The sequence below is a fragment of the Bos taurus genome, chromosome 19, assembly GCF_002263795.3.
Source record: "Bos taurus isolate L1 Dominette 01449 registration number 42190680 breed Hereford chromosome 19, ARS-UCD2.0, whole genome shotgun sequence".
NCBI classification, from domain to species: Eukaryota; Metazoa; Chordata; class Mammalia; order Artiodactyla; family Bovidae; genus Bos; species Bos taurus.
The window spans coordinates 48,126,224-48,137,308 of NC_037346.1; the positions used below are offsets into that span (position 1 = coordinate 48,126,224).

An 11,085-nucleotide genomic window follows, 5' to 3' on the forward strand; every position below is an offset into this window, starting at 1 on the left:
CCATTTCCTTCTCCAATGCATGAAACTGAAAAGTCCAAGTGAAGTCACTCAGTCATGTCTGACTCTTTGCAACCCTATGGACTGCAGCCTAGCAGGCTCCTCCATCCATAGGATTTTCCAGGCAAGAGTACTGGAGTGGGGTGCCAGTGCCTTCTCCGCAAGTCATTACTAGTAGAAGATAAACTTTGAATTAGACTTGGGATTTTCCTGCCCATGCTAGGGAGTCATTCACCCTTTCTTGGGGCATGACCTGGGGCCAGACCCCCAGCTTCTCCGGTTTCAGAGACTGCCGGGCAATGGCCTCTGCATGGTGGCTGGTGGGCAGAGGCTGTGATCAGCATCTCCAGGGCCAGGCCCATAGGGTTAGAGATGAATTCCCCCATCATCTTGGAATCCATGAATTTCAGCGTGTTTGGTAGCCCTTCATATTTTCAGATTCGATCGTCTCTGGGGTTCTCATCGTGGATACTCACAGATTTACTCTTGATCTGAGTGTTACTCTGACTCTTTGCATCCCCATGGACTGTAGCCCACCAGGCTCCTCTGTCTGTGGAATTCTCCAGGCAAGAATACTGGAGTGGGTTGCCATTTCCTCCTCCAGGGGATCTTCCAAACCCAGGGATCAAATCTGGGTCTCTTGCACTGCAGGCAGATTCTTTCTGTCTGAACCGCCAGGAAAGTCCACTCTTGATCTGAAAGTGGCCTCTTTCAGGTTTCAAGAACCCCTCCAAGGTTCAAGTCCACTTGGCTTGGGGCCATCTCATTATTTAGAGTCATACTTGCCCTGGTCTTCGAGAGAGTCGCAAAGGGACTGCAGGCAGCTCTCTCCACTTTCCTCTTGTCACTTGAGGTCCATGCTTCCCATCTCTAGCTCTGTTCTGCCTTCCTTGAATCCAGAGGCTGGGATTGCCCCCAGGATATGCACCACTTCTTCTTTGACTCCAGCACAAGTCTGACGGCTGAGTGGATCACAGCTCATTGGGTCAACGTCTTTAAGAATGTTATGTGGGGATTCTCAAAGGCTTCTCCAGGGGACATGCGTAAGGCCAACATTTCTGAGCACTTTCCATGTACCAGGCGCTGTACTGAGTGATGTGGGGAGGATTGTATGAGGATATATCCTTCATACAAGGATACTCAGGCTCAGAGATAAGTAGTTTTCCTGGAGTCTCTCAGCTCCTAAGTGATAGCAGCCCAAGGTCCCAGTCTTTCATGGTGCCAAGCTCTTTAGAAGCCTCACCTAGGAAAGATGGTAGGGCTGCTGGGCATGAACAGAACTATCCTTAGCACAGAGCTGGCAGGGTGGGCTCAAGTCCCCATTCAGAAAATGTTCAATAGGACTTCCCTGGCAATCCAGTGGTTCGGTTCGGTTCAGCTCAGTCGTTCAGTCATGTCCGACTCTTTGTGACCCAGTGGTTAAAACTCCCTGTTTCCATTGCAGGGGACATGGGTTTGATCCCTGGCCAAGGAAGATCCCACACGCTGTGTGGCATGGCCAAAAAGAAAAAGAAGATGTTCAAGGAGCTTCAGCCCAGAATGAGATCCGCAGGTACAGGTACCAAAACAAGCAGCAGAGAAAAACAACCTGATGCAGCCCGATTTAATGAACCAAGTCACATCATCCTTCACATTTGTGTTGCACGTTTCAGTGTACATCACATTTTCACTTCCTTCATCTCATCGGACCCTTGGGTTTGCCAGAGGATTCAAGCATGGAGGAAGGGCCCAGAAGGGCTCTGGAGTGGGGGTGGGGAGGATGAGGGCAGGCACCCCTGTGAGCTGACGGGGGGTGTTGTTTACAGTGGGTGAGGATCTCTGAACAATCTAGAAGAGCAAAACAACCGACATCACTGGACCTACTGGGTAATTTCACCTTGGGGATGACTCCCCAGGGGGACAAGCCCATTGAGAATGAAGTAGTAAGTACCGGGGTGTGTCCAGCAGCTGTGGGAAGTCTGAGGTGCTTTCCTGATTGGTGCTGTCAACTGGAAATAACCTCTGTCTCCTTCTACCTTATTCTGTGGTTGTTTGTGAACATCTTACCCGCACAGGGGAAGGTAAGCTCTTTGAGGCTGGGCTCATGCCCTTCACCCCTTCATTCATTCACTCATTCTCTTATTCATACATTAACCAATTAAATAAGCAGTTGCCGGACCTTCCATGTGCCAGGCATCCATGTACCAGGCAGATGGGCAGACCTAGATAAACAAAGGACACCACCTTTTCTCTGCTGGAGTTTACAGTCTATGGGAAAGAGAGATAATAGCAAACAAATAAATACCTAACAGTAACATGTATCCAGAAATTTCACATTGTGAAAACTACCACGAAAGAAAGAGCTAAGAAGCGAGAGTCTAGCTCTGGGGAGAGGGGAGGGACTTGGCAGCTGGAACCATATTCCCAGGCCCAGGAAACTCAACAAGCATCCACCGAGTGCATTGAGTGGATGGAAGGACAGTGTCAAGGAAAGAAACTCAAATATCCCCCCGGCCAGGAATGGCCAGGCAGGTCATGCTGTGTCTGTAGAATGAACTTCGCATAACAAGTGTGGAAAAAATGATAACGTGGGATCTTGCAACACACAGCAATACGCACCCGAGCAAATTCAAATGTAAAAAGGGGACGGGGTGGCATGCATATGCTGAGGGCAAGCACACAGATGTTCAGTAGACCCACAGCTCACAGAGCCTGAGCCCCAAACAGGACTTCACGAGGCGTCTGGCCGCCCACTCCTGCCACGTGAGAAAGTGATCTTAGGGCTGAACAGAACAATGTCTTTTATTATTATTGTTTGAAAAGTACATTATGATCTGTATAAATGTGTTTTAACAAACTACACTCTGAATTCAGGGTTTCAGGCTTGCTGTTTTGTGTTCTCTGTGGAGTCACCTAAGTTTCCAAGTAAAGCCTCGGGCTGGGAGAGGGCCGGCGAGGTCTCCCCGACGGACGGGCAGGGTTGGTTTTGGTTTTTGTTTGTATCTGAGTCAATAGCGGTTCCCGAGGATGCCGTGCCCGGGTGCAGCAGTGTGGAGAGCAGAGCCAAATCCAGAAACTTCGCAGTTGTGTGGACTCTGAATCCAGCTGCTGAGGCTGCCTGCGGAGAGCAGGGCACAACGGCGCAGGAGTCCCGAGCCCCCCACCCCCACTCCCCTGGGGCTGAATGGCCTCTGAGGCCTTTCACAGAAGACCCAGCAAGGCTGCACCCCTGCTGGGGGTTGTCCACGGACACCCAGACAGCCTCAGCTTTCCGAGTTTTGTTTTTCTCTCATCTCTGATTCTGCTGGAAAAACACCCAAACCCTCTGGCCAGAGCACCCCTGACCTAGCAGCACCTGCAGACAGGGGGGCCGGAAGTCAAGCTAAAACGGAGGAGGAACCAGCTTGTGCTTCCACCAGGCCCCCGAGGGACTGGGCTGGATTCCCCCAGTGGGCAGCGGGGCATGTGCCCACCAAGGAGGCCTCGGGCTGCATTCTGGGAGGAGGAAGGCTGAGGAGCAGCCCCACATCTGGGCCTCTTAGGAAGGAGCGGGGCCTTCGGGACTCATGAACAAGGGGACACATTTGGAGATGGTTCCCCAGGACAAAGCTGTCCCAGGGTTCTCTCCTGATGGCCCTCCTCCTCCTCTGGCTCAAAGCCTCCGAGCTACAAAGTCCTTCAGGGGAGGCAGCTGTGATGTAGTGGAAAGAATGCCACACTTGGAGTCTGAAGGTCTGTGTGTGACTTGTGGCCAATTATGGTAATCATCTCCCTGGGCCTCGATTTCCTCTTTTGTAAAGTGGGGATGAAGCTGTCCCCTTCCAGGGTTATGCTGGGGAAAGATCATATAAACGAATACGGAGGTGCTCCATAAAATCTTATTGGCAGTGAAGAGATGCTCCATATATAAAAATCTGGGGGACCCAGTGAGAGAATCTGATTCATGTTTTGTATTTTGGATGTGGTGGTGGTTATTCAAATCTGTACATGTGCTGAAACTCATGACAAGAAAACTTAACTGTAGGATAATTTTCTAAAAACCAGCATCTGGTTCAACTCTTTTCCTTTGGAGAAGTCTTATGATTCCCATTTTGTAGAAAAAGCAACTGAGATCTGAGATAATTATCACTTCCACCAGCATCACTCAGCTTTGTTTCCACTGCCTGTCAGTTCTGGGGGCCAGGGCCCCACACGACAGACACGCAGACACCCACAGTGTAAAAGCCTCTAAAACAGAAGAACAGGCCATCGAGGGCTTCTACATCGAAACCACGAAATCAGTGCCCTTTGGGGGCGTCTGGTGGACAAGGCAGGCCTCCCTGCTCAGATGACTCTCTGTCAACAGTGCCTCAAAGCATTAGGAAAACAGTTATTCAAAAATATTTAATTGTCAAAAAAAGCCAAGGCCTCCCTAGACTGAGGGCAGCCCCAAGCAGGGGGAGACCCTGCCTGGGGGGAGAAGTGAAGACTCCATCCCACCCCCAGCCGGCTGCCCAGGGTCCCTGGTGGAGGTCGAGGACAGAATTAGCCCCACTATGCAAAGCAGCAGGAGAGGAAGAGCTCCAGTTCAGTGGAGGCAGATGCCAAAACAAGTGCGTTTCCTCTGGCAGCCCAGAGACCAGGGAGGGAGGAGGCCCGGCCAGGCCCAGCCCCGGCCTGGCTCAGTGTGGTCACCGCTGATCAAAGCAGAGATGGACCTTTACCCCAGGTGTGGGGTCCTTGGCCACCTGCCTGCCTCACCTGCAATTCCAGCTGGAGCTGCTCTGACTCATCCCTCCCTATGCTGACCTTGATTCTCCAATTAGACTGGCAGCTCCCTGAGGGCAAGGGTTTCTCCCACCTGAATCCAGAATGAAAGTGGCAAATCCAGAGCATGGTCCCCCCAAGGTCAACAGGAAGTGGAGCTCAGTCCGGCTCTGCACACAGAGGTGCACTGAACTTCAGGTCCTAGCCCTGAGCTGCTCCCAGTCACTCCCGCAGCAGGCGGGCTGGGGATTGTTTTGCTTCTGATTTTATGCAGAAAGTCTGAAGGGGTTATCTGACTAAGAATCCCCAGGCTTCCCCACCACAAGGCCTCTTGATTTGGGAATCTCTCTTGCATAGCTCTGGGTCAAATGAAAAAAAATAAAAGGAAAAAAATATATCTCCAGCATCTCATAGTTTAATGTTTGACCAAAATCATATCCATACCTATACATTTATTGAATGACAAAGAACAATTTTTGACTGTGAAAAGTTAAAGTCAAAGTTCGTAAGAAAAAATGTATATACAATTTCCAGGCTTGGTGGAGGACAGGAGGGTAGAGTAGAGGCAGGGGAAGCCCTGCCCTCAGGGACCTTCTAGTTTAACTGGAGAACAAGGCCAAGACGGGCAATGCAAAGTTGTAGCTACACCAGAGCTGTGGAGGACAGCGTCCAAACAGGGACCAGATAGGGGCTGGGGTGTTTTGGGAAGGCTTCCTGTAGGTGGAGGACTTTGAAGGACAAGAGGACTGGGGTGGGTAGGGGAGGGTGGCTCCTCTAGGGCTGAGACGCTCGAGTCCTGCAGGACTCAAGCACTGCTTGTCAGCTGGAGAGGAGGCAGGACGCGGGCATCCCCACCAAGAAGAAGGACCAGTCCAGTCAGACCTTCTCTGCTGTTCAGGGTCCCGCCAGAGTCAGAGCGGGGAAAGAAAGCAGACACGACCACAGGTCCCAACTGGGCCTCCAGAGAGAGCCGGACATGAGCTGAGCAGACCTCCCCACCCCCAGGCCGATGGGTGCCCAAACGTTTGTGTCCAAACAGGTACCCTTATCAACTCCAGAACCACAGACGTCACAAGCCTGTGTGTGTTTTCTCAAGACACACTGTTTATTCCACGGGGGAAAGGGCTCAAGGCCAGCAGCCCCCTGGGGTGGGGCAGGGCGGGAGAGAGCAGGAGAGAACGGGAGAGGGACGAAGCTCTTGTGGCCCATCTGCGGCCACTTGGGGTAGGCTGTGACCCTGCCCCGGCTCTCCAGAGAAGCCAGGCTGCTCTGAGTCCACTTGCAGGTTCCAGACAAGTCTCTGCCTTCCCTGGCCTTCACAGGGCCATGGATCCCCCACATAGGACCCCCAGAAGGCGGGGTCCAGTCTAACCCCCGAGGACCCCCTTGCTCCTAATCACTGCCCTGCAGCCCTTCTATGCCAGTCCCTTCCGTGAGAGATGGGGACCAAGGGCTGGAGGGGCAGGTGGGTCTGGCAGGCCTGCTTTGGAGGCTGACGGGGGTCCAGGGAAAAGTGGGGGACGTCTCTGAAGCAGTCACTGAGGGCCCAGCGGGCTGTGCCCAGGAGCATGGGGAGGGCCAGCCCCTCACTCCTGGCCTGGGTGCTCACCCACCGACCACTTCACCTCCCCTGTCCGCAGAGTCACTATGTCTTCATAAGTGGCCGTCTGGTCAATATCCAGGCCCTGGAGAGATGAAACGGAGCTCAGGCCTTGAACACTCCCCTGGCCTCACGCCGATGGTGCCTCTGACTGCCCCCCTCGGCCCTCGGAGCTTCCAGGAGTATGGGGGGGTCCACCTTGCCCCTTACCTCATAGGTGTGATCTTCCTCCATCCCGGCCTTGCTGTCATCCTGGCGGGGGAGGGATGGAGAGCAGAGTGTTAGCTTCCCCCACCCCATCCCCTGCTGGGCCAGGCTGGGGAGGGCCAGGGAGATTGGTCTTGGGTGAAGGGTCAAGGGTCAGGGTTGAGGGGCACTCTGTGAGAACAGCTGATGAATAAGGGAGTGTTTGAATGGGTGAGTCAGTGGGTGGGCTCTGGGGCTGGGGAGACAGAGACCCTGCTGGTGTCTGGCCGGCCCCCACGGTCACCTTGTCCAGCAGCAGGAAGATGGGCACAATGATGAACAGAATGATAAGCAAGGTCTGGATCATGATGATGCCATCTTTCAGTGTGTTCCGCCGCTTCAGCTGGGCCAAGGTGCTGAACCCTGGGAGGAGGTGGGTGGACGTGGTGAGGCTTGGTGGGACCTGTCCCTGCTTTGGGCCCGGACCCCTCAGGACCTGCTTCTCCGCGGCTCTCCCAGGTGCCCGGGGTCACAGCCACCCAACACGGTGTGACCCTCCCTCCTACTGGTGGAGGGCTGGGGTGGGGTGGGGTGGGGTGGGTGTTGGTGGGGCTCCAGGAGCACCCCATGCTCTCCCTGGCTGGTGGGGGGTAGCGGGGTGGAGGGGTGGGCCCCACACACACCCATGACCCGGAGCTCAGTGCCACAGCCGTGCTCTGTCCTCTGGGTCCCCTTGGCACACTCCTGCTTGCAGAAGTAGATGCCATTGTCCTGAAACTGGACGCTTAGGATGGTGAGAACGGCCTCAGATTTGTTATGGGACTGGAGGATGCGGCCCTGCTCCGCGTGAAGTGTCTTGGGCTCTGAGTCCGGCTTCGGCTTCCGGAACCAGCTCACGAGACCATCATCCTCCACGTGGCACCTGATCTCCACTGTGGAGCCCCGTTTCTTGGCCACGAAACGTGGGTGCTGCCAGATCCGGGAACAAGTGTTTCCTGTGGGTGTCAGGGCTGGGGTCAAAATCCTGCTCCTTGCATTCTGGACCGCCGGCCGACCATGGTCCGCCACCCCCGCAACCATGGCCCCTGTCCCGGGCAGCGCTGACCCCTGGCTTGGTCTCCTGGCTTGCCCTTGCTTCTCAGAGTGTGGGACAGTCATGAGGCAGAGGTGTAGGGGAACTGAGCCATGTGAGGAGCTGCGGGCCACACCGCCGGACCCCGCCCCTTCCTAATGGCCCACTCTCCCCATTTGATTTTCCTTTAGAAGGGCCTGGAAACTTCCAACGCCTTTCCATGCCCCTGATGCAGGCCTCACCTTCTGAGGCCAGAGGGCCCCCAGGACAGCCTCTAACCTGGCCTGGTGTTCTCCCCTCTCCCTGTCCACACCAGCCCCCAGTCCTCAGGGTGACCCCGCAAATCCTCAGCCTGGCAATCAAGGCTCCCGCATCAATCTCCTGCCCATGTCTCCCTTGTCACCCCTTCTGCGTGGTCCTGTTCCTCTTTTTATTCCTATGCCTTTCTCAGCTTGCCACACTCCCCACCACCCATCTGCCCCAGGAGACCTCCCTCCTGCTTGGTCCCCAGTCAGGGGTGCCCTAGGAACCCCTAAGCCCCTGCAGCCTGTTGGGGGCCCCCAAGGTTGCAGGCTCCTGCTGGGGCTAAGCCCAACTCCCCAGCCAGACAGCCCAGGCCTACATACCCAGTGGGATCCCCTCCTCCCTGATCTTTGGGACTCATGTTTGACGTGGGTGACGCTGGAGAAGTAGGGGTTGGAGGAACTTTAGAGCCAGGTCTTACAGAGGGAGACAGACCCTCAGGAGGCCTGGGGATGGGTGGGGAGAACCCAAGGGGGCCAGGGCGCCGGGACGACCATAGGGCAGCTTGCGGACAGGGACCCCCACGTTGGACACAGACATACATGCTCCCAGAAGGTTCAGGGGAAGTTGCTGACCTTTGGGATCCCGGAGCAGGTCATCTGTTTTGTCCGCCAGCACCTTCTCACCTGCTGGGTGGGAGGAAGTGGGCGGGGCTGGTCCTTCCGAGTTGGCTGCCCCGCCCCTGCATTCCCAGACCCACTTCCTCCCCGCAGGACATCAGCTCCACGATCCCTGCCCTGGAGAGTCTAGAGCGGGGTGGGGTCACCAGAGGATCTGATTCCCAGCCCTGCTTCTGCCCTCGGCCTTTGAGTGGGCTCTTGGATGAGAGGGAAGAAGTCCCGCCTGGAAGGCTCTACCGCCTTCCAGACCAGAGCACCAAGTGGGGAGCAGGCCTGTCCCAGGTCTGGTGCGGGGCGGCCTCTCCACCGCTTCCCCCACCCAGGGCCCTGCAGCGCCTGGGGGTGAACGACCCTCTCTCCTTTCTTCCTCCCCGGCCTAGCTCTTCTCCGAGGTCAGAGCCACCAGCACCTCTCCCCCAGCTCAGCCCGACACCCTCTGGGCTGGAGAAGGGCTGGGGGCTGCAGACTCCAGAGCCCACCAGCCCCTCAGCCTGGCTGATTCCCACAGACCCGGTCCCCAGGGCTGTCAGAGGGAGACAGGAGGCAGCAAAAGTGAGAGACGGAAGGCGGAGGAGGCAAGAGCAGGAGACAGCAGCAGTGGAAAGAGCGAAACCAGGGGGCCTCTGGGCCCCTCGAGCAGTACCTGAAAGGAGCAGCAGCCCCAGCACCAGCCAGTTGTTGAGCCCGGGAATCAACGCCGACCCTGCCATGCTCACCCTGTCTCCAGCCCCAAGCCCGTGACAACGGAGGCTCCTGGGGGAAAACGTGTAACTGCCTGGGCTGCAGTCTGCCTCCTCCCCGCCTCTTCCCCACCAGGCCCCTTCCTGCCATGCAAATTGGGACCCAGGGGAGGCACCAGCTCTCTGGGGACCCTGGGGGAGGGCAGGCTCTCTTGTCAGCTGTGCCGCTAAGACCCAAGGGTCACCCCGGCTTGGGCACTGCGGCTGGGGTCTGTGACGGATGCCCCTGGGGTCCGTGACAGATGCCCCTGGGAGGCAGGGACCCCTGAGGCCCCATCCCAACCCCCAAGATCACGTCCTGGGGCCCGTCGGCCTCGCAGTCTGGAGTCCCAGGCACTTAACTGAATCCACACGGGTCCTGTGGATGGATGTGGGCACAGCCCTTCCACCCCAGACCAACTTATACCCTTCAACTTACACATCCAGGAAGGACGGGGTAGGAGTGCTGGGGGGACAGCTATGGACCCAGAGCCCAGCCTCTTGGCTAGAGTGCAGGTGGCCATGTTGGCAGTTGATGGAGGCTTGACCTTGTGTAGGAAGGGAGCCACAGAGGCTCTTGAACAAGAACAGGCCAAGAGCGGCAGCCACTTGGGAGAAGATTTGGTCCCAGCTCTGGCGAGAGGCCCCTCCTCGCTCACTTGGTGGGAGAGTTTGCTGGGAGCTGCCAAAGATGGCGGAGTTAGGTGTTGATGGCTTACTGAAAACCCACCACTTAGCAATCAGCCGGACTCTCAGGGCACAGAAGTGTTACCCACAGCTCCAGGGGTCTGGAGTGGAAGACAAGAGGCTGGTCTGGGGGAGCCTGCAAGTTCTGAAACAGAAAGTCTCTCTGGCTTTTTCTCATCTGTCAGCAGAGCAGTGGATGGAACCACAGAGTCTAGGAGCTTGTCTAAGCTGAACTATGTGCCCTGGCCCTGGATCAGACACAGCCCTCATCCCTTGGGGTCTTGGGGGGGCGGTGCCCTTGTGCAGTGCATAACTTGCACAGCTGCCCATGGCAGGCGCATCCCTCAGCCCCACAGCTGAGTTCTTGAGTTTTACGTATTATGGCACCTTCTTTACTCTCTCTTGGCCCCTTGCTCTGTCTCTTCCTTCACCCCCCAGAAAGGGAAAGAAGATGCTGAATCCTGTGTCCTCTGCCCACATCTCACTCTCTTCACCACCCGCTAGTTTTCAAGCAGCCTGTGCTGCTGGCAGGTCTGAGTTCTGGGAGACATGGACCCACCACCCAGGCCAGGGTTGCTGGTGAAGAAGGCAGAGGTCTGGGTGCTGGCCCCCTAAGTCCTGGGCATAGGCCTCACCTGGTACAGTGGCACCCCACCCCCAACCCGAGGAGCACAGGTTGGGGCTGGAGCTATGGGAAGTGGGGACAGGGGAGTTCAGGTTCCATCCGAGAAACAGCTGTTCCCGGCAGTCCCAGATGTTCTTGCTGGTTCCAGATGTTCCGAACAAAGAGAAAAACATTTCTCTGAAAAGGTGTCAGATGTTCCGTTCACAGAACAAACAGCCCAGGAATATAAACATCAGCTGAGGTCAGCATGGGGACCACAGGCCCCTGGTGCTGGTGGGGGTGGTTGGAGACTCCCCCAGAGGAATGGAGGGAAATCTAGGGGTCTCTTCCTTTAGCCAAACACCTCCTGGTGATGGAGGACTTGGTTAGCTTTGGGGCTGGTGGCCCCCAAATTTGGGAGAAAGGTGGAGAAAGGTTGGGGTGCACCCGTGTGTGTGTGTGTGTGTGTGTGTGTGCATGTAGCTGCCAACTGGGGTGTACTGCCGAGTTGTAGGGTGTGAGGCTGTTTGGGAGCTGGTCTGCAGCCCAGGGTGCCTCTGGGGGGCCATGGA

At 56.2% G+C, this 11,085-nt stretch overlaps 1 protein-coding gene across 2 annotated transcripts; it reads right to left on the bottom strand.

Annotated features, from left to right (window-relative positions):
- Window positions 1–5,110: 5,110 nt before the first annotated feature.
- On the bottom strand, window positions 5,111–9,300 carry CD79B (CD79b molecule). Of its 2 annotated transcripts, none has more exons than XM_002696068.7 (6): window positions 9,147–9,300; window positions 8,459–8,509; window positions 7,192–7,503; window positions 6,813–6,931; window positions 6,533–6,574; window positions 5,111–6,407 (listed from the first exon to the last, which is right to left on the bottom strand). In XM_002696068.7, exons 1-6 carry the CDS (start codon window positions 9,211–9,213, stop codon window positions 6,309–6,311), a joined length of 690 nt encoding a protein of 229 aa, XP_002696114.1. In that variant the 5' UTR covers window positions 9,214–9,300; the 3' UTR covers window positions 5,111–6,308. The 2 variants fall into 2 exon arrangements, with proteins under 2 accessions (XP_002696114.1, XP_005221044.1); XM_005220987.5 differs by having other exon boundaries at window positions 8,459–8,512.
- Between the last annotated feature and the right edge of the window lie 1,785 nt (window positions 9,301–11,085).